We start from the raw sequence: 23,543 nt of genomic DNA, 5'->3' as shown, positions 1-23,543 counted from the left end.
TGACTGTTTAAGATTCCAATTAAACTTAATTAAGACTGTTTAGAGGAAACCCAAGATGGCAGAGAAGAACTGGAAGCTATACTAACCTCCTCCTAAGACCAAACTGGAATTATAACTAAATTTAAGAAAACTCATCTTGAATAACCAAATGAACACTAGCTGAAGAGAAGGCTTACAGCCAGGGACTTACAGAAGAAACCACTTCACCACAACAAGACTGGTAGGGAATGTTGGGGTGCAAAGGGCTGGCTGGGCTCCCATGGGCAGCAGCTGAAGTTCTGGAGAGATATTTCAGTGTCTGGGGGGAGGGGTCTCCAAGAAGTGTGGAGTCTAAACCCCAAGCTGGGTTCCCAAGCCTCGAGCACCAGAACCAGAAAAGGAACCCAGATAACATCTGGCTATGAAAAGTAGTGGGGTTTCTTTCTGCAGAGAGCCTCTTAAAGGACCAATGCACAAAAGTTAATTTGCAGCCACTGACCCTGGGCTCTGACAGAGCAGACTAGAGACGCACGAGGAGAGTCTTGGGTTGGTGGAGAGAGAGAGCTGCAGGGCCAGCTACTGGGATCTCTGTGCTGAGTTATTCCCCACACTACAGAGGCCACCTTTCTCCAGCAGAGCACTCCCCTCCAAGCCTGAGGGGAAGCAACAGCCCTACCCACAGGAATCCCTCTTGCCACATGCCTTGGAGCTTAAGGCTGGCTGCTCAAGAGTGTAGCTGGAGGCTATTTCAGAAACAACCTAACAGAAACCTTCAGGCCAAAAAGGATTGCTGGGAGCTCTGAGACTTTAGCTGACCCTCCCCCAGGTATGGCGCTGGTAAAAGCCGGCCTTTGTGCATAGCCAGGTTCTTTCTGCACACCAACAGGACCAGGAGAGTGGCAGCCACATATTGTAGATCTCTGATAGCTCCAAACAGGTTGACCAGGGCCAGTTACAAGCAGAATCCCACAAATGCCTACACCAGAGTCTTTGCAGATCCACCTGATACATAGAAACAGATACAAAGAAGCAGCCAAAATGTGAAGACAAAGAAACAGGTCCCAAATGAAAGAACAAGAGAATACTACAGAAGAAGAACTAAATGAAATGAAGGCAAGTAATTTTTCAGATATAGAGTTTAGAGTAATGATTGTAAGGATACTCAACAGCATGGAAAATGGCATAGAACCCATAAAAAAAGGACCAAGCAGAAATAATGAATGCAATATATGATATAAATAATACACTGGAAGGAATAAATAGTAGGTTAGATGAAGCAAAGGGCAGAACCAGCAATTTGGAGGACAAGGTAGAAAAAACACCCAAACAGAGCAACAAAAAGAAAAAAGAATTAAAAAAAAAATGAGAATTTAAGTAACCGTTGGGACAACATGAAGCATAACAACATCCACATCATGGGAATACCAGAAAAAGAAGAGAGTGAGCAAGGGATCAAGAACCTATTTGAAGAAACAATGACAGAAAACTTCCCTAATCTGGTGAAGGAAAAAGACACACAAGTCTGGGAAGCTCAGAGGGTCCCAAACAAGATGGACCAAAAGATATCTACACCAAGACACATCATAAATAAAATGGTAAAGGTTAAAGACAAGGAGGGAATCCTAAAAGCCTCAAAAAAAAAAAAAGGCAGTTAGTTACCTACAAGGGAGCTCCAATTAATCTGTCACCTGATTTCTCAACAGAAACATTTCAGACCAGAAGAGAGTGGCATGAAATATTTAAGGTGATGAGAAGCAAGGACCTACAATCAAGAGTACTTTACCCAGCAAGGCTATCATTTAAACTGAAGGAGAAATAAAGAGCTTCCCAGAGAAGAAAAAGCTAAAGGAGTTTGTTAACACCAAACCAGTACTGCAAAATATGCCAAAGGGCTTACTTTAAGAAGAAGAGGAAAAGAAAAAAAAAGGGGAATACCATTTAACAATAAAATGGCAATAAATATATATCTATCAATAATCACCTTAAATGTAAATGGCTTACAGGCTCCAACCAAAAAACATAGGGTAGCTCAATGGATAAGAAAACAACCCATACATATGCTGCCTCCAAGAGATCCACTTCAGATCAAAAGATACACAGAGACTAAGAGTAAAGGAATGGAAAAAGATACTTCATGCGATTGAAAAGGGGAAAAAAAGCTGAGGTAACAACACTTATATCTGACAAAATAGACTCTAAAACCAAGACTATAGTAAAAGACAAAGAAAAGCACTACATAATGATAAAAGGAACAATCCAACAAGAGGATATAACTTTAGTAAACATTTACTCACCCAACATAGGAGCACCTAAATAGGTAAAGCAAATCTTGATGGGCATCAAGGAGGAGATCAACAGAAATACAGTCATGCTAGGAGATTTTAACACCCCACTGACTTCAAAGGATAGGTCTTCCAGATAGAAAGACAAGGAAAAAGTAGCCTTACCACACTAAATCAAATGGATTTAATTGATATCTTCAGAGCATTTTACCCCAAAACAGCAGATTATATATACTTCTAAAATGCACATGGAATGTTTTCTAGGACAGGCCACATATTGAGACACAAAACAAGTTTCAATAAATTAAACAAGACAAAATCATATCAAGCATCTTCTATGACTGTAATGCTATGAAAGTAGAAATCAATCACAAGAACAACCCTGAAAAACACACAAAGAAATGGAAGCTAAATAACACATTACTAAACAATGAATGGGTCAACAACAAGATCAAGGAAGAAATCAAAAGATACCTTGAAACAAATGAAAATAAGGACACAACAACCCAAAATCTGTGGGACACAGAGAAAGCAGTACTAAGAGGGAAATTCATAGTATTACAAGCGTATCTGGAAAAGAGAGAGAAGAAAGAAAAGAAAAAGCTCAAACAAACAGTCTAACTTTACACTTAAAGAAACTTGAGAAAGAACAAAAAAAAAAAGCCTACAGTGAGTAGAAGGAAGAAAATAATTAAGGTCAGAGCAGAAATAAACAAAATAGAGTCTAAAAAATGATACAAAAGAGCAATGAATACCAGAGCTGCTTCTTTGAAGAAATAAACAAGATTGACACACCTTTAACCACACTCATCAAGAAAAAAAGAGAGAGGGCCCAAATAAATAATCATAAATGAAAGAGAAATCACAACTGATACCAAAGAAATACAAAGGATTGTAAGAAAACATTATGAACACCTATATGCCAACACATTGTACAACCTAGATGAAATGGATAAATTCCTAAAAACATACAATCTCCCAAAACTAAACCAGGAAGAATCAAAGAATCTGGACAGACAGATTACACCTAGTGAAATTGAAACAGTAATCAAAAAACTCCCAACAAACAAAAGCCCTGGACCATACAGCTTCACAAGTGAATTTTACCAAACATTCTGAGAAGAACTAACATCTCTCCTTCTCAAACTATTTCAAAATATTTAAGAGTAGAGAAGACTCCCAAGCTCATTTTATAAGGTTAGCATTATGCTAATTGCAAAACCAGATAAAGACACTACAAATAAAGGAAATTATAGGCCAATATGCCTGATGAACATAGATGCTAAAATCCTCAACAAAATAATAGCAAACCAAATACAGAAATACATCAAAAAGCTCATATACCATAATCAAGTGGAATTCATTCTGGGAATTCAAGGTTGGCACAACATTTGCAAATTAATAAATGTGATTCACCACATAAACAAAATGAAGGATAAAAACACATGATCATATCAATAGAGGCAGAAAAAGCATTTTATAAAATCCAGCACCCTTTATGAGAAAACCTCTCAGCAAAGTGGGAATAGAAACAACATATATAAACATAATAAAGGCCACATATGACAAACCCACAGCCAATTATCATACTATATGGACAAAAACTACAAGCATTCCCCTTAAGATTAGGAACAAGACAGGGAAGTCTGCTTTCACCTCTCTTATTCAACACAGTACTAGAAGTCCTAGCCACAGTAATCAGACAAGAAGAAGAAATAAAATGCATCCAAATTGTAAAGGGAAAAGTAAAACCATCTCTGTTTGCAGATGGCATGATACTGTACATGGAGGACCCTAAAGGTTCCACCAAGAAACTACTAGAAATGATAAATGAATTCAGCAAAGTAGCAGGATACAAAATTAATATCCAGAAATCAGCTGCATTTTTATATGCCAATAATGAACTAACAGAAAGGAAAATTAATAAAAACAACCCCATTCACAATTGCTTCAAAAAGAATAAAATACCTAGGAGTAAATCTAACCAAAGATGTAAAAGACCTGTCCTTGGAAAATTATGACACTAAAGAAAGAAACTGAAGAAGGTACAAATAAGTGGAAATACATATACTGTTCATGGATAGTAAGAATTGACATCTCTATAATGTCCATGCTACTCAAAGCAATCCATAGATTCAACTTATCAAGATTCCAGTGGCATATTTCACAGAATTGAAACAATTGTTCAAAAACTTATATGAAACCACAAAAGGCCTCCAGAGCAACAGTGATCTTGAGAAAGAAAAACAAATTGGAGGAATCACATTACTTAATATAAAACTATACTATAAGACCACATGAATCAAAACAACATGGTTCTGGTAGTGTGCTATGTGTGTTTTTAAATCAAAAACAGACACATAGATTAATGGAACCGAATAGAAAGCCCAGAAATAAACCCACATCTTTATAGTCAATTAATATTTGACAGAGGAAGCAAGCATATACAATGGGGTAAAGATAGTTTATTAAATAAATGATGTTGAGAGAATTGGACAGAGAAAAATAAAACTAAACCACCTCCTTATACCACACAGAAGAATAAATTCAAAATGGATTAAAGACATAAATGTTAGACCTGAAATGATAAAAATCCTGGAAGAAAACATAGGTAGTAAAACCTCAAACCTAGCTCAAAGTTATATTTTATCAGATCTATTTCCTCAGACAAGGGAAACAAAAAAAAAATGTACACAAACAGGACTACATCAAACTAAAATTTTTACACAGCAAAGGAAACCATCAACAAAATAAAGATACAACCCATGGAATGAAAGAACATATTCACCAACATATCTGATAAGGGGTTAATATCCAAAATTTATAAAGAACCTTTAAAACTCAACACTAAAAAACAAACAATCCAATTAAAAATTGGGCAAAGGACCTGAATAGACTCTTATCCAAAGAGGACATACAGATGGCCAACAGACATATGAAAAGATGCTCAACATCACTAATCATCAGAGAAACACAAATTAAAACTACAATGAGATATCACTTCATACCTGTCAGAATGGCTATCATCAATAAACCAGCAAAAAACAAGTGTTGATGAGGATGTGGAGAAAAGGGGACTCTTTTACACTGTTGGGGGAATGCAGACTGATGCAGCCACTGTGGAAAGCGATACAGAGATACCTGAAAAAATTAAAAATGGATCTGCCTTTTGACCCAGTGATCCCAATTGTGCAAATATATCTGAAGAAATCCAAAACATTAATTTAAAAGAATATAAGCACCACTATGTTGATTGCAGCGTTATTTACAATCGCCAAGATATGGAAGCAGCCCAAGTATCTATCAATAGAAGAGAGGATAAAACAACTATGGGACATTTCTATAATGGAATTCTACTCGACCATAAAAAAGAAGAAAATTTTACCCTTTGTGACAGTATGGATGGACCTGGAGAACATTATGCTAAGTGAAATAAGTGAATCAGAGAAAGACAAATACCATATGATTTCACTCATATGTGGAATCTAATGAACAAACTGAACTAACAAGCAAAACAGAGACAGACCCATGGAGAGAGAGCAGATGACAGCTGTGGGGGAGGGGGCAGGTTAGGGCGTAAAGCGATCAAGCAAAACCAGAAAAGGACTATGGATATAGACAACAGGGTGGTGGCTGCAGGAGGGGAGAGAGTGTAAGGAGGATGAATGGCGATGAAAAAAATATAACACTGTTTAGAATTCCAATTCAAAAGCGTGGCATATAGAACAAGGGTAAGTTTCAGTTTTATTGCTGTTTTTGGACACATTTCTGCAACAAAACTAATATTTCCTAACTTTGTTGTTAAGGTGAAGAGTTTATTCTGAGAGGCCTCCCATCTTTTTTTTCCTAGGATAACTTCATTCTCTATAAAAAGTGTTTCTGACTTCCAGCCAAGATAGAAGCATAGGTAGGTAGACACACTGTGCCTCCTCGCACAACCAAAATAAGGACAACAAAAATTTAGAACCAAAAAAACAACCAGTACTGACAGAAAATTGAACTGTATGGAAGTCTGACAACCAATGAGTTAAAGAAGAAACATTCATCCAGACCAGTAGGAGGGGCAAAGTCGGGCAGCCAGGCAGAGAGGGCTTGCGGCAAAGCAGTGTCTGGCGGACACAGCGAGGCGGCGATTGTGGAGGGGTGCAGCGTGTCCAGTCCCACATTCATGCACAGATAAACCAAGCGAAACTGGGGAGCAAGACAGACCACACAAACCAGGGTTCCAGTGTGGGGAAATAAAGCCTCAAAACACCGATTGAAACCACCTGTGGGGGGTTGAGGCGCAGGGAGAGACTCCCAGCCTCACTGGAGAGTTCATCGGAGAGACTCACTCACAGGGTCCTAGAATGCACACAAATCCACCTACACGGGAATCAGCACCAGGAGGGCCCAGTTTGCTTGGGGAAAGTGGGGGAAGTGATTGAAATCCAGCAGACAGTGGAGCAAGTGCCATTGTTCCATCTCGGACCCCGCCCCCACATACAGCGTCACAACCCAGCAACTGGGATGCCCCACCCCGGTGAACACCTAAGGCTCCACCCCTCATATAAAACAGGTGCGTCAATACAAAAAAAAATGACTCAAACAAAAGAACAGATCAATGCTCCAGAGCAAATACAACTAAGTGACGAAGAGATCATCAACCTATCAGATGCACAGTTCAAAGCACTGGTGATCAGGATGCTCACAGAACTGGTTGAATTTGGTCACAAATTAGATGGAAAAATGAAGGCTACGCTAAGGGAAATAAAAGAAAATGTACAGTGAACCAATAGCGATCAGAAGGAAACTGGTACTCAAGTCAATGGAATACACCTGAAGGAAGAAGGAAACATCCAAAGAGAAAAGAATGAAGAAACAAGAATTCAAAAAAATGAGGAGACATTTAGGAACCTCCAGGACATCTTTAAATGTTCCAACATCCACGAATTATAGGGGTACCAGAAGAAGAGGAAGAGCAACAAGTACAAGAGTTATTTGAACAAATAATGAAGGAGAACTTCCCCAATCTGGCAAGGGAAATAGACTTCCAGGAAGTCCAGGAAGCTCGGAGAGTCCCAAAGTTGAACCCAAGGAGGAACACACAAAGGCACATCATAATTACATTACCCAAGATTAAAATTAAGGAGAGAATCCTAGAAGCAGCAAGAGATTTAAGGAGATAGTAACCTACAAATGAGTTCCCATCAGACTGTCAGCTGATTTCTCAAAAGAGACCTTACAGGCAAGAAGGGGCTAGAAAGAAATATTCCAAGTCATGAAAGGCAAGGACCTGCATCCAAGATTATTCTACCCAGCAAAGCCTTCATTTAGAATGGAAGGGCAGATAAAATGCTTCCCAGAAAAGGTCAAGGAGTTCATCATCACCAAGCCATTATTATATGAACTGTTAAAGGGACTTACCTGGACTTCCGGCAAGATGGAGGCATAGGTGGACGCACCGTACCTCCACGCACAACCAAGATTAGAATAACAACAATTTAGAGGCAGAATAACACCCAGAACTGATAGAGAATTTATCTGAATGGAAGTCGGACAGCCAAGAAATTGAAGTACACCTGTTTATCCAGACCGGTAGGAGGGACGGAGAGGAGCAGCCGGGTGCGGGTCAAGGTGCATGGAGAACAGGGAGAACTGGGCACATAAGGCAACCGGGAGCACGTAAGGCATCTGGGGCACGCAAAATCGCAGCGGGTGGATCCTGAGTTTGCAAACAGCAACTGGCGGACCCAGTGAGGAGGCGATTGTGGACCAGGGCAGAGCGCGCAACCCAGGATCCCAGAGAAAAGACTGAGGTCCCAGGAGAATGGAGCTACCACCATTGTTCGCCCCCACCCCCACATACAATGTCACAATCTAGCGACTGGGGTGCCCAGCCCTGGTGAACACCTAAGGCTCCACTCCTCAACGTAACAGGAACAACCAGACCAAAAAAAAGAGAGAGAGAGATGGCTCAAACAGAAGAACAAATCAGTGCCCCAGAACTCATCTTTTTAAGCGACCGAGAGATAGCTAACCTATCAGATGCATAGTTCAAAACACTGGTGATCAGGAAGCTCACAGAATTGGTTGATTTTGGGTGCAAATTAGATGAACAAATGCAGGTTACGATTAAAGAAATGAAGGAAAATGCACAGGGAACCAACAGTGATGGGAAGGAAACTGGGACTCAAAACAATAGAGTGGACCAGAAGGAAGAAACAACCAAACAGGAAGGAATGGAGAAATAAGAATTCAAAAAAATGAGAAGCAGCTTAGGAACCTCCAGGACATCTTTAAATGTTCCAACATCTGAATTATAGGGGTGCCAGAAGGAGAAGAGGAAGAGCAACAAGTGCAAGAGTTATTTGAACAAATAATAAAGGAGAACTTCCCCATTCTGGCAAAGGAAACAGACTTCCAGGAAGTCCAGGAAGCTCAGAGAGTCCCAAAGAAGTTGGACCCAAGAAGAAACACACCAAGGCACATCATAATTATATTAGCCAAGGTAAAAATGAAGGAGAGAACCCTAGAAGCAGCAAGAAATAAGGGGTCAGTAACCTACAAAGGAGTTCCCATCAGACTGTCAGCTGATTTCTCAAAAGAGATCTTACAGGCAAGAAGGGGCTGAAAAGAAGTATTCCAAGTCATGAAAGACAAGGACCTGTATCCAAGATTGCTCTATCCACCAAAGCTTTCATTTAGAATGGAAGGGCAGATAAAGTGCTTCTCAGATAAGGTCAAGTTAAAGGAGTTCATCATCACCAAACCCTTATTTTATGAAATGTTAACGGGACTTATCTAAGAAAAGAAGATAAAAAAAAAAAAACATGTATAGTAAAAGGACAGCAAACTCAAAAAAAAAAAGGACAGCAAACTCACAATTATTAACTACTGCACTTAAACAAAAACAAAAACAGACTAAGCAAACAACGAGAATAGGACCAGAACCACAGAAATGAAGATCACATGGAGAGTTGTCAACAGGGGAGTGGGACAAGGAGAGAGGAGAAAAGGTACAGAGAATAAGTAGCATAGATGGTAGGTAGAAAATAGACAGGGGGAGGGTAAGAATAGTATGGGAAATGTAGAAGCTAAAGAACTTATATGCATGACACATGGACATGAACTAAAGGGGGGAACTGTGAATGGGAGAGGGTATGCAGGGTGGAGGGAAGTGAAGGGGGGAAAATGGGAAAACTGTAATGGCATAATCAATAAACTATATTTATAAAAAATTTTAAGTGTTTCTTTTATAAAATAGTAAAAACGACAACCTTCAAACAGTCATTGTGAAACCCCACTCACCATCACCACCGCTCTGTCAATAGCCGACTCAGGTCCAAACCCAGATATTCCGATATCCATATTAACATCGGCCCCTGATCTGAAGGTCACCCCATTTCCATTTTCAGAGGATTTGACAAGACTGCTTAAACTGAAAAGAAGTCATGAAGACAGTGTTATGGGTTTTTTAACAATGATTTGTAATAATAATATCCTTTTCTCCATATTGCTAAGTCTCACACAAAGGAAATGCTCACTATCCACTCTGAATTTACTCATCAGATATGCTAGTGAGTTCCCTTCACTCCCTGGAAGTGCTGAGCTTCGGATCTGAGAGGGGGCCAACTTGACCCTTACAAGAATGGAGCTTTTTTTCTAACCCCACCTGAGAGCCCACCAGCAGACACCACCATTGGACTATAAAATGTGATTTGCATTCAGGCTTCCAAGAAGCACTTGATCGAGAATTTGTGATTTTCAGTAACTGCTTCAAATTCACTATTTCTTGTTTCTGAAGAATAGATGAACTGTGTATTTTGCTCTTTTAACTAAAAAAAAATTGTTTCCCCATGTTTGCATCTCCCAGGCTTCCAAAATCAATATTCCACATAATGAAACTGACCTTGGCAGTTTGGGCAGAGAGGGCAAAAGGGAGCCTGTTTTCCGATAGTGGAAAAATCCCAGCGTTGCCAGAGCTCCAATTATGATGATCAGGATGATGGTCAACAGCACAGCCGTGGCTGCCATCAAGGAGGGAAGAAGCGAACAGGTTACCACACAAAGGAGAAGAGCCAGTCTTCCCTGAAGAAGCAAAGGACTGGAACCCTCATCCTTCAAAGACCGGGCTAAGCAGGCTGTAAACAGCATTCAATTCAGACTCTGTGCAGTGTTTCCAGATTGCTCATATTCTTAAAACTTACTTGTTCCTGGAGAAATGCCTCTCGAAAGCCCTATTTCACAGTAACTTCCCATGTAGCCACTGGGACACCTGAAAGTGAAAGAATTGTTCACAAGATGTTGCCTTCTTAGGCGTCTACTGCAATTGTATAAGTGCATCTTGAGGTAGAGCAAGGTTTGATTGAGTAAATTATACACTGAACAGACAATGTGTCCTGCATGACTTTCGTTTATTCTGCCTGAGATGAGGAGCAGAGCGAAGAGTAATCTGATGTTGGAAATTTACTCTCAGTGTAACAGCTACGGCATCTACAAGGTCAAACTCATCAGGTAAACCTACTGGTGTCTTCTCTAACCCATGGAATTTTTCCTTTTAAAGAAAAAACAGAAAGCATGATTGTATTTTTTCCTTTGCTATGCTTTCATTAAATACTTTTTAAAGATCTCCACTTCTCTTATTATATGTTAGCGCTTCCTCAATAATCCTCCTCTTCCCAAGTCTTGAGCTGAGTCTCTGCTCACCATGGGTGCCTTGTCCTGAAGCAGCTTTGCTGGCAGCTGCCTTCCCTCAGTCCAGTTATAACTGACCATACCCAGTGGGCGGGAAAATGCGGTAGTTGTCATTTCTCTAACTCCTTGCTCTCCCAAAGTGTGGCCCACAATTGTGTGGCACCTCCTGGGAGCTTGTTAGAAATGCTGAATTCCTCTGAATAAGATGGGCATTTGATCCAGGCCCCAAGTGGTTCTTAAGCAAGGTACAGTTTGAGGAGCACTGCCTTAGTTCTCTCTGGACTTCCCAAGGGAGGGCAAGCTGGTTAAGATGGGACAATTAGTGAACTGCCAAGGCTTCTGTACTTGTTTTTCTGGCTAGTTTAAGGTCTTGAGTTCCCCCAGGAGAGGCAAATCCTATAGCTTGGACCTCAACATTCAGACTTACTTGCATTTGGGGAGGTCACTTTCATCAAAATAGCAATGTCCTCCGTGCATACACCTGCATGGGAGGGGCATGATGATGGGATTTTCAATAGCTGCAGAAAGGGAAGGCCATGCATGTGTTAGTCAGCATACTTAGCAGAGCACCTACACCATGCAAACTGCTTTCAGCCCAGGGTCAAGGGTGGGGATGGGGCAGTTGGGGACAGGGCAGCTAGTGAGTCTCCTTATCAAAAAACGTTACCTTCCCCTTAAGTCAGATGAATTTCCTTATCAATAATAAGGTCTTGAAGAGTAACATACATTTGGTAGAAAGAAAAGGGCAATGTATAGCATTTCCCTCCCAGAAACAGTGGAGAGATGCCAGACTCCAGGACAGACATTAATAGTTCAAAGAAACTGGTAAAGAAATCTCTTAGGACATTCACCTTCTCATTTGAAGTGTCCATCTCCTCCGTGAACCCCATTAAAATCAAGAGTTCAATTTAGGCATACCTCCAAACTCCAACTAAAGGCTCCAAAGCATCATCGAACCATCCATCAATAGACAGATACACAGATACAGATATGGAGAAGCTTGATAGCTGGTTAGAGAACTCATTTTTTGAGTGTTCCAAAACTGCCCTTACTCTGGGTCCCTGCTGTAGCTCAGGCCCTAAGTATTCCCTGGACATGGCTGATGAGTCACTAGAGTTTGTCTTATATCCAGAAGATACTCAATAAGTATTGATCAACTGTGTGTCTATTTAAGGAGCTCTAATACTCTTCTGGCAAAGTCCCTCATTTTGAGTCTCTACTCAAAATCCCTTTTGTCAGAGAGGCTTTCCTGGAGCTTGCTAGCTCACTCCTGCCCCGCCCCATCCCTCTTAGCCTGCTTTAGTTTCCTTCTTTCACTTTTTTCCACCTGACATCATATATTTATTGGGTTATTGTCCTATTAGAATATAAGCTCAACGAGACCAGGATTGTTGTCTGCTTGCACTATCTCTAGACCTTAGAACAGCACTTAGCACATAGTAGGCACTCAATAAGTTCTTTTAAATGAGAATCTTAATATAATCCACTTGGCAAAACATGTAAATGAGCAAAGTAGTAGATCAGGTGACAACCTGGACTACATTTCTCCTTCAGTGTGAGGTTGTAATAAATGTCAGGATGATTCATCTACAGCATAGAACAAATCTCAAAAGCTTTAAATTGTCATTTTGTCAAAATAATGCTAAATATTGTAATGTTGCCAATATTTCCCATAGCACTAGGATGAGAGTGGGGATGGGGAAGGGAGGCAGGGGGAAGCAGTTTCTTTCCTGGGTTCATTCTACAAACCTGTCCAACTTTTGAGCCTGGTTGGGACGGCAAAAGGCAGTACCCTGTTAGCTGCTTCCTCCCCCTGGTGGTAGAAGGTGGTTAAGCCCCCGTATTCCCCATTAGCTAAAACCGGGGGACGTGAGCCATAAAATGGGACGCTAGTGAAATGCAGGATGATTTTTTTAAACATACTTATCAAGCATTGAATACTAGTTATGGACACTAATTATTCTCCTTAATTTAAAAATTATTGAAAAAATGTCTTGCCATGCACAGATCATCCGAAAGATTTCTTATTCTAGCCTCCGTCTCCCAACAGCACCAGGTACATTGTAAAACGTGGTCCTTTTGCACTTATTAAAGCTTCGGAATGGGCATGTGAGGAACACAGCCGACCTCCTCTAGCCCTCCCCTCACTACCACACAAGGGCTCCCATGCAGCAACCTGGGCCCCCACCTGAAGGAATCCAGTTATGACTAAATGGATTTGGGAGCAATAGCTATCCAGTACGAGGTGGAGGAAGGAAAAAAAAAAGGCCTTATAGAAAATTCAGTTTTCAAAATGTCTTTTCAAAATAACACAACTGTAAATTTATGGACACTGAATCTGTCTCTACAGATCTTGGCAAATAATTCTCAGAAACCATCGGAGCACAGTTCGGTTTGGCCCCTCAGGTTCCACACTGTCCATATTTCCCACATCTCTCATCCCCCCTTCTAGCCATCATCGCTCCAGTCTGCAAAGGACTCTGTACACAGAATTCCCCAGGCTCCCGAAGCAGGTGACACACGAATAGAGAGCCTACAGAAGAGGGCAGAGCAGCTCTTTCCCAGGCCCCTGTGGCTGTCCAGGCAGTGCCCCTACCTGCGTTACACTCGGTGATGCTGCCCTCTACAAAGGTGGAGCCTTGGGGACAGGCGCAGCTGTATCCTGCGGGTCTCAGGAGGCAGAGATGGCTGCAGACATTTTTACAGCGGTTGGGCACTGGAAAGCAGATGAGAACAGCAGTTAGGTTCTGAGGAGGAAGTGAATCCCCTAGCCAAGAACATGCCCATCAACTGAGTGGTAGCCCTGACAGGTGACAACCCAGCACCTCCAGGCCACGTGCCACCTGGCTGGTGCTCACCCTCACTACACTATCACCCCTGCCACCCACCAGAGCGGCACAGTCCCGCCCTGTGCCTCCATCCCACTTCTGCACCACTCACATTTCCTCTTGGTGTCAGTATTTCCTCTACTGCCCTGGCAGGTTTGAAAGGCAGGTGTCTGGTCACTGCACAACCTCAAACACTGGTCAGTGCTAAGCAAGTGGAGATGGTTCAAAAGGCCACTAAGACCCCATGATTATATCAAGATTTGTCATTACCCAGATTTGGGCAGGTCATTGTGTATGGTCCACCCAAAGCACACATTGGTTGTGATTTCCACCCTTACCTTCCAAGAACTTCCTTCTGTGCTTCAGGTTTGGGGTTTTTTTTTATTTGTGAGACAAGGGAATTTAGAGCTGTGACTATCAGAATCAACTGAGAGCCATTCACACCGATGGATGTCCATCACAGGAATTCACATTGAAATTAGTCTGGGAAAGAGCTCCATCACTACCGTTAAAAGTCCCTCCAGTAACTACAGAGCCTTCTGAATTCTACCTTAGCATGTATTATGACTTGTGCAAGGGTTCGATGATCTCTAAATTCCTTCTCAGGTTAACATTCTGTGACCCTGATTCTCTGTCACCCTAAATGTAACCACAGACAAGGCATGACAATAAAATAAAAAGGTGTATTCCAAAAGCCTCGCTGAGAATCTATCCCATTACTGTTTCTTCAGCTCTCTAGAGCAGGGCTTTTCACACTTTAGTGTGACACAAAACACCTGGGGAATCTATTCTAAAGGGCTGGGTGGGGCCTGAAAGTCTGCATTTCTAATCAGCTGCCACATGATACCAAAGCTACTGGTCCTCAGCCCACACTTGGAGTAGGGCCTGGAGCAGGGATCCTCAAAATGTGGTCCCCAAACCAGCAACAGTAGCATCAGTCACAAAAACTTTTGAGAAATGCAAAATTCTTAGGCCACCTAAGTCATTTTAAGTCAGAAACCCCACAGGTGGGGCACCACGACATGTGCAACAAGCCTTCCAGATGGTTCTGACGCATGCCACAATGTGAGAACTATTGGTTCAGAGTGAATCTAATCTAGCACAGCTGGGTGGGGTTTCGGGCTTACACAGGACTAGGCACTTTCCCATCGGGGCCCAGAGCATCAGCTGACTGCCATGCTTTTCCCTCAGGGGTGGTCTCCAGATTTTCCTCTGCCTGACTCCTAGGCAGCCTTCTCCACAGGGGTCACAGGGGGCTCACCATGTATTATACTGCGCTCTCCCCGTCTGCCTTTAAAACTGCCAAGCATGAGAGCCGCAGGAGCATTTAGGACACAGAGCCAGAGCCGCAGCTGTTTGAAGAGGGGCTAGAGAATGGGCAGTCGCAACGGGCAACACAAGGCAGCTTTAGAAAGGGCATTTGCCACCAGTGTCATCTCCTGGGAGGCTCATCTCTGAGTTGCAGTTTGCTAAGGCTGATTCAGAGTCTCAGAGTATTGGTGAATTTATGGGGACTTCGGGCTCCAGCTTTGTTTCACATACAGGGATGGGGAAGGAGGCAGCTTATCAAGGGCCACAGAGCCACAGAATTCAACCTGGATCTCGGCACGCTGATTACAACTTGAATGGAAAGATGCTGAGGTTTGGGTTCAATGGAAATGAATTTAAAAATGATTTCTGAGTTTAAAAGTCAGCAGTCAGTTGTGTCACTTGGGCATAGAGAACAAAACCTCTTTATACAGTTCTGGAGAAGACTAATTGAAGTAACATGTCTGGGTTACCACTGAAGAGAGAATTGGACATTTAAAACTTAAAAGTCTATTTCCTTTCCTCACTTCAAAATGTTCCCTTCCCTTTCAGCTTACTCCTTACAGTGAATTAGAAAACAGGTAAACTTATGAAACAGGGCCCAGAATCGTTTCATAATGAAAAAAAGGGGAGCGAGTAGAAATGCATCTGACAATTTTAGAAGAAGGCTCACATAGCTCAGGATGACTTACTTGCCTAGGTGCATGAGTGGGTAAAACTGATGATATTCAGGAAACCCACTGTGTGACCTGCTACCCCAGCTCACACTCAGCAGGGGTGTGGTGTCCGCTGGATTCTGTGGCGTGGCAGTACATACTCATAACCCCAAATGGTGAGGACCGAAATATTTTTCCTTGTATCTGCTGGTGGTGTACATAATTTCATTCAACCGCCAATTCACACACACACACACACACACACACACACACACACACACCCCATTCACAAAGCGAGAGATCAGCCTATTATAATCCACCTCCATTTTCCAACAATCTAGTCATTAATCTGAAATAACGGGGAACATTGTCTTCCAAGTTAGTGATTACCTGACTGGTTGTATCGATGCTGATGAAAGACTCGAACTTGAGTGAGCCAAGGGCTCACTGTCATCATTTTCTCTTTCTCATCTTGCCCAAATTTGTCTTGCGTCCATACTTCTCCCTTATCCTTGGAAACCCAGTACAACTGGTCTTCGAAGATGTCAAGACTATAAGGGCTCATTGCTGCTCACCCACCGGGGAAAACAAAAGAAAACAAGGTTACTGAAAGGAAAACACCCTAACCCCACCTCTATCTCATTCTGCTTGGATCAATCACTAATACAACGCCTTGAACATTCAGGAACATTCAGGCAGACTTTCTGTACATGAGACTGCAAAAGTTTGCTGCTCTGGGAGATCAAGATAAAAAAAAATTAAACTAGATTCGTGCTCACTGGCAAAAACAAATTATAGGGGACCTTCTCACTTTCAAGTTGCTGATTTTATTTTACTTTTGGAAAATAATTTGTGTGGCAGAGATATTTTTTTCTTTGAACATACAATACCACTCATCAGGAAAACCTGAATTGTGTTGGATTGCTGCCATTGTACAGAGTCTGGATAAGAAAACAAAATGTTTGTCTCCTTCCAGATGGTTCCAGTTGTGCATAATAAACAGCCCAGCAGATTGAAAGCATGAGTCTAGGAGTGTTTAGACTGGGTTACCACTGGTACACAGGAGCACCACCTCTATCAGGGCAACCTAACAGGAAGCTTAGTTGTTTCAATATCTGCTGCTGAGAGCATTTTTTAAAATTACGTAAAAAGAACAAAAAGGGCATAATTACTGCTAATGAGTTCGCTCACATTTAAAACCGCAGCTGTAAGCTGGATGGAGTGGTAATTAAGAAAATATAAACCATTTCCTAAAATCAGCATTCCTTTCTAAGAAACTGGGCAAAAAGACTGGAAACATATTCATTGATTATTTCACAAATTAAATTCTAATTCATTTCTAACCTGCACTGGCAACGATTCTCCTATCAGTGCCATCGTATTTTATGGTTTCAATAGTTTTCTCTTTGAAGTCACTCCAGTAGATGCGATCATTGTTCAGATAATCAATAGAAAGGCCGGTCGGCCAACCGAGGTCCTCATGAACCAGGACATTCCGATGCTGCCCATCCATCCAGGCTGACTCGATCTTCGGTTCTGTGCCCCAGTCAGTCCAGTACATAATCCTATAACAGAAGGTTTCCTCCCTGTAGCATTTCACCTAGTGAGGCTTCTCCGCTGAAGGGAAGCACGGACTTCCCACAGGGGAACCAACTGATTTTCTTAGTGGCAGGGGTGCTAAGTGGTGCGGTTTTTATACTTTATAAGACAGAGAGAAGAAAGGGTGAGCTGGTACATCTGTATTTCTCCTTACTGAAAACTTCACTACCTCAATAGAAACTGGCCAGTCTCACCCAAGGATGCACACCCAACCCCTTTAAAATATACATGTAATTACAAAAGCTGTTCCTTCTTCAGAGAATATTTATTGACTGCCTACTGGGTGAGAGGCACAGTTCTGTGTTTGGGATGCCTCAGAGATCATAACAAGGATTCCGACTGTCGTGGAGCTTACTTATGTTCTAACTCTTTTTAAAGGTATTAGTTTGCATCCAATTAAGACTTAATTATACAAGAACTGAGTAAACCAGGGATTGCACCATTTCAAATACCTAGAAAGGATCAGTCAGGCCAGGTAAGTGAGGGGTACGGAGCAGCTCTAAATGATAAGGGAAGGGCAGAACTAGGCTCCGTCCACAGGTCCCAGGCAACATGGTGACAAGGAAGACACACCTCCCTCAGATACTGCTGTTATCAGTTCTTCTCACTTTTCAAGCCCCAAATACAGATGTTAAAACAAAATTTTTTATGTGATCCACTAAGGAAAAAAATTTTGTAGCTCTGTTAGTTCAAGTCAAAGATACCTATGGGCCACATTAGCCCACCAGCCACCACTTTGCAGCCTCCAATCTAAACCAGTGGTCAGGTATAGACCAATACTTAAATTCTACTGAGGAACGTGTGGATTTTAGATACGCTGGGCTCTGGAAAAACTGTGGCCAGAGGCCTTCCCCTTATACAGTATCAGTCTGAGGCTTGGTTGTCCTAAATGATCTTTAGGGCATATTATAATTCTTGAAAATAGTCATAGATGCCACTCCAAAAATGTCCAAGGACAATTTCAGTACAATTAAGAAAATTAATCAAATACATGTAATTTTTTGAGAATTCAAGTAGAAATTATCTAGATCATGAAAGACTCCTCCTTCGAATACTTACCCCAGTTTGGGATTCACCACTACGGCAGCCGGTTGATCCAGCTGGGTGGTAATCAGCCACTTCCTGTACCTTCCATCAAGTTCAGCCACCTCAATTCGTTGAGTCCTGGCATCTGACCAGTAGATGTGCCTGAATGTAGAAGGACACAGTGAAACTACAGAAAGCTCTAGACTGGTCACTTCTGAGGAACAGGTGTGAAGATGAGAGGGAGCATTTAGTCTGGAAGTTCCAGCTGGCAAGACAGCTACTCAGATACTAGAGACTTAGGCATTGTCTCCCTCCCTGGGGATTGCTGAGGAAGGTTGCAGGGGAAGAAGGTGGGAAGGATGGGACTCCAGCCTGATCAGCCAAAGCAGCTGAATCAGCCAGGATCAGAAGGATGGCGGACCTTATGTCTGGCATTATTATGAAACATGTCCTTCCAGGTAAAAGTCTTAAGCACCTTGGGGCTGTCCCTTTAATTCTGATTGCCTGTGAGTCAGCTTCCTCCTCAGCCCAAGAACCCCACTGGAATCAATAGGAATCTGGCATTAGTTCCAAGGGTGAGTGGAAGCAGCCTTCCAAAATAACTCGGCCAGGCCATCCTGCCCTTCTTCCACCCCTAAGACTACAGGTCTCAGCCTCTCACAAACAGGAAGATTTCCATCCATTTCTTAATTCATTCTTTCCTTAAGTCTGAGAAAGGGGTAAAGGTTCAAACATGAAGATAAATCTGGCATTGCCCACTTGGTTTTTAGAAGCAAGTGTTAAAGTCAAGAGTTTCAAGTTCCAGATTCTCTAAGGCCTTATTTCTTGGCAGAAAATGCTAAAATGAGTCTCTCCTGTTAGCCTGCAGGCACAGTAGGGACCTAATTAACTTTTTCAGAGATGTTCACATCTTCCAGGAACACCGGACAAGTGCATTTAAAGGTGAAAATTAACTAACACAGCAAGTGACTTTCTATTCTCGCAGAGGGCAGGAAGCCCCTGAGCCTTTCCTATCAAACATTTTTCCACTGTTAGTTCATTTTCAAGGACATAGGGGATTCTGTGAATGCTTGAGCTCTGTTTCTAATGTCGCCACTTTTCCACCAAGGTCACTGCAGTACAAGGCTCTTCAGTGGAGAAGGAGCTTACTGACATTTCCCACATGAGTTTGCAGACCATGCATCTATCTTATGAGAAGCCTGCTTAGAGGTCTTATGTAGGGATCATCCAAAATGTGTGGCTCTGCTCCCTGGGGATCTTGAAAACCTAAAAGAGAACTGTGGAGCTGACACTTCTACTAAGAAAAAGCCCCAGCGATTAAACAGGGAAGTCAAATTTCCAATCTGTTCAGACAACAGCCCGCTAAAATCACAAGGTATAGATTGTTTCTCCCCAAAATAATTACCACAGGGGGAAATGATTCATCTCAGTGGCTTTCCTGGGAGAACTGTGAAGCTGTCCCATTTCTTCACAAAATGAACAGTGCCACTGCACTAAAAGGGAATTTTGGAATCCAGAACTCTGCCGGCAAGAATACTCTCCTAGATATAAATATAGGATCTTGACCTTTGTCCTTTGCCAAACTGTTTCATGGCACATATAGAATAAAGAAAACGGGCATATTTATAGGACACACTGGGGAAAGCAAGGTGGTTGCTGGGACTAGAGCAAGCCCAGCCGTAACCCCGCTGCACCAGTGGCCGAGTGTGCCCATATCTGGGGTCCAGCCTAACTCATGTGCCCAGGAAAACAGGAAGGGGCTATGGCCAAGTAAGTAGAATAGGCAAGAGGGGAATGTATGCTAGGCTTACCTTCCAACCCAGTCCACTGCTAATCCATCTGGCTGCATTATATATTTCAGGCCTAGGTCAAGCACCTGCACATGGTTATTGCTACCAGATTCAAAGTTGGGGATGTAGGCACGTTTGATAGCACCGAAATTGGAACCATGCCCTAGCACAGTGTAATATAGGATGCCTGCAGAGGTGAGACACACATGTCAGTTTCAGGTTAAGAACACCAGGTAAGAGAGAAATGGGGGTTCAACTAGGTGAAGTACTGTTCCTTTATGGACATCTATACCTCCTCATTGTTTCTATAATACTAATAATTCAGTTACACCAACATGATCAAAACGTCAAAGCTTCTCATACTTGAAGAGCTATTAGCTACAAATGCTTCAACTGATAACACTGATACATACTTAGTCATCTTTACCTAAAGTTAATTTATTCAAATATATTCCAGCTATTTACTCTCATTAGGATCAAATTCTAGTTTCCAAAATGGAATATATAGATAAACCAGGGGCAGGCTATTAAGAGTTTGACACCCTACTCAGTGACAGAGACAATAAAGGAGCCATGCAGACAAGAAGCCTTATTTTATGTACAGGCTAAACGACAGTGGACAGCAGGCATTATAAAGAGCATGGGAAGATTGTGATTTTTAATGTATGTACTTTCCTAGGTATATAGTATTCTTTTAAAGCTTACTGTCTTACACAACTGTGTGAAAACACAATAACAAATCTCCATTGCATAGTTTTCAATATATTGTTTGCAGAGCATTTTCACATTTATGATCTCATTTGACCTTCAAAACAACTCTCAGAGGTAGAAAGGCAGAACAAAATTTCTTATCTTACTTTATAGATAACAAGTGGCAATCCAGAGAATGGGTACAATTATTCAAGGTCATGAGGCTAGTAGATGAGGGAGACAGGCACAGAAAGTAAGTTTTCTGACTCCTGCCCTGTGGCCACCTCCCACACACCGTACAGAGCCACGAGAGACTTAACAATAAGCATTATTCAAGCTTTTATTCATTAAACTAGATTTTTTGAGCACCCAGCACAGACACTGTCCTGGAGGTTGGGTCAGGTGCTAGGCATGTAGACATGAATTAGATTCCGTCTCTGGCTCCAAAGAGCATATGGTTAAGAGGTTAGGAGAAGAATATGTGGACAAATAACTCTAACTCAGTACAATGTGTGCTTTAGGAAAAGCATGTATAAAATGCTACAGGCTCATGGCTGAGCAGTCACAGCACTGTGTCGGGAGGAATTACAGAAGATGTCACGGAGAAGGTGACATCTGCACTGGGTCTTTGAAGTTTCCGTAGAAATCTGCCAGGTGTTCAACAGCGGGGAAGAACAAGATCTGTGCGAGCAAAGACAAGGAGGCATTAAACAGAAGGATGTGAAGTGGTCCTGAAAGCATAAGCCCCAGGGATGGCAAGAGGTTTGGTGAGAAGCTGGGAAAGGTTGGCTGGGACCCATGACCACGCTAAGATGTCTGGAGCATGCTGGGTAGAAAGATCATCCATTTCCACTCATGCAACAAAATTCGCTCATTAAAAAATAAATCCCCCAAAGCTCAACACCTTATACATCAATTAATTCAATCAACATCAAAGACAGATGTCAAAGTTCACACTCACTGAGAGCTGTGCCCTCGGGATCCCAGTCATAATCGACAGCCTGAATGTGTTCCTGTTCCTCGAGGTAGTCTGCATACTTCTCGGATGAAAGATTGTATTTCCGAATTCGCACATTTTCAGGAAGTAGCAACAAAGGAGGGTCACCTATAAACAAATAAAGGGTTGCTTTATCTGTTTGATTTCTGCCTGAATTTTTCTATATAAAGTAGGATATAAAATAGCAGGCATCCTCCCCCCTTTAACAACAACAGCAACAAAAAAAAAAGAGAAGAAAAGAAAAAATACATGAGTTTTTATAGGAGTCTGACTATCTCTGCTAACCAAGTTGGACAGAGCCGACCATCCAACTGGAGCTGCAAAATCCAGGACTGTGGACATTCTCATCTCCAGTCCAGGGGGCAGGGGACATTGTCAGTTGCTTAATCTTTGTCCTCAGTGGAAAACAGTTTGCAGGGGTGTTCAACCTGCAGCCCACAGGCTGCATGCAGCCCAAGATGGCTGTGAATGTGGCCCAACACAAAATCGTAAATTTACTTAAAACATTATGAGATTTTTTTTTATTATGTGTCACAATGCATTTAATGTGTGGCCCAAGACAACTCTTGTTCTTCCAGGGTGGCGCTGAGATGCCAAAAGATTGAATGCCCCTGGTTTAGAGCAAGGCAAGACCAAGACCCCCATCCTCTATTCCACTGATTTTTTCCCTTTATTTGCCGACCATAAAACAGGGAAGATTGCCAACATTCAGTCTCACAGAAGAAATGCAGTGTGTGTAGTCTCACTAAAAGTTTACCCGGAAGTCCTCATTCCTCACTCTTTACTGACAGATTTTATGATTCCTTTAGCAGGTAATTGGCTCCATGACCCAATTTAGCTTCCAGCTAATGACTAAAAACAGTTTGCTCTTGATTTTTTTTAGAACTATTTTTGACCTAAAGCAGATATTTTAATGGTGTCTAATCCTGAGTTGCATTGTCTAAATGTTTTTATTTAACATACTTGCCTAATGGCAATTGAATCTAATTTAAGTAACTTTGAAAGTTTATTTTATAAATTTCCTGTCTTCATTTTGTTTTATATGAATATTCTAATTTATTTCAGTCATCTTCTTAGTTAAAAGATTTAACCACTTTCTAATTTGCTGCTTAATTGCCAGCCTAACTGTTCGAATGCTTTTGCCCTAGTTTTCCTTCAGCATAAGAAATGTTTGGAGGGTAAAATATTTAAGTATGCTAGTCAAATGTATATGTTAAAAGCCCAATTGGTATGAAAAAATTAAATAGCTATTTTACTCTTGGTTTTCAAAATAAAAGGCTATTTTCTTATCAAGTTCCTTAAACCTTACAGGGGTGTCCATCCCATGGCCCGCAGGCTGCATGCAGCCCAGGATGGCTGTGAATGTGGCCCAACACAAAATCCTAAGTTTGCTTAAAACATTACGTGATTTTTTTGTGACTACAGGTCACAATGTATTTAGTGTGTGGCTTGAGACAACTCTTGTTCTTCCGGTGTGGCCCAGAGATGCCAAAAGGCTGGACACCCTGCTAGTCCAAACTTTAAACTCAAATCTGTAAGATCATAAAGTCCTACACCCCTCAGCTATTAATATGCTGATTCAAATCAGACCCCTGGAAATGGGGACTACAACCTCCTGATTTAACAGTCTCGCTACTGCTTTCTACAGGCTTGCTTCTCAAACATGGGCATGAACCTAAACTGCAGAACTAATGTTTGAACTCATGAATGTG

The 23,543-nt window shown here is 41.8% G+C and overlaps 1 protein-coding gene across 2 annotated transcripts in view; it reads right to left on the bottom strand.

The window, feature by feature from the left end:
• LRP2 (LDL receptor related protein 2) overlaps positions 1 to 23,543 on the bottom strand; it is a 199,855-nt gene that overhangs the window by 8,467 nt on the left and 167,845 nt on the right. For both annotated transcript variants that reach the window (XM_045860549.1, XM_045860633.1), the window contains exons 66-75: positions 21,796 to 21,939; positions 20,166 to 20,331; positions 18,388 to 18,516; positions 17,074 to 17,294; positions 16,120 to 16,296; positions 13,534 to 13,653; positions 11,365 to 11,455; positions 10,451 to 10,518; positions 10,153 to 10,270; positions 9,552 to 9,681 (exon numbers count right to left, since the gene is read on the bottom strand). In XM_045860549.1, coding sequence (XP_045716505.1) covers positions 9,552 to 9,681; positions 10,153 to 10,270; positions 10,451 to 10,518; positions 11,365 to 11,455; positions 13,534 to 13,653; positions 16,120 to 16,296; positions 17,074 to 17,294; positions 18,388 to 18,516; positions 20,166 to 20,331; positions 21,796 to 21,939 — 1,364 coding nt within the window. The remainder of the gene's footprint in view (positions 1 to 9,551; positions 9,682 to 10,152; positions 10,271 to 10,450; positions 10,519 to 11,364; positions 11,456 to 13,533; positions 13,654 to 16,119; positions 16,297 to 17,073; positions 17,295 to 18,387; positions 18,517 to 20,165; positions 20,332 to 21,795; positions 21,940 to 23,543) is intronic.

Source organism: Phyllostomus hastatus, unplaced genomic scaffold, assembly GCF_019186645.2.
Source record: "Phyllostomus hastatus isolate PE091 unplaced genomic scaffold, TTU_PhHast_1.1 phas_contig_1, whole genome shotgun sequence".
In the NCBI taxonomy this organism is placed as follows: Eukaryota; Metazoa; Chordata; class Mammalia; order Chiroptera; family Phyllostomidae; genus Phyllostomus; species Phyllostomus hastatus.
Note: the sequence above shows the minus strand (reverse complement) of the source record. Positions and strands in the feature narration are given on the sequence as shown.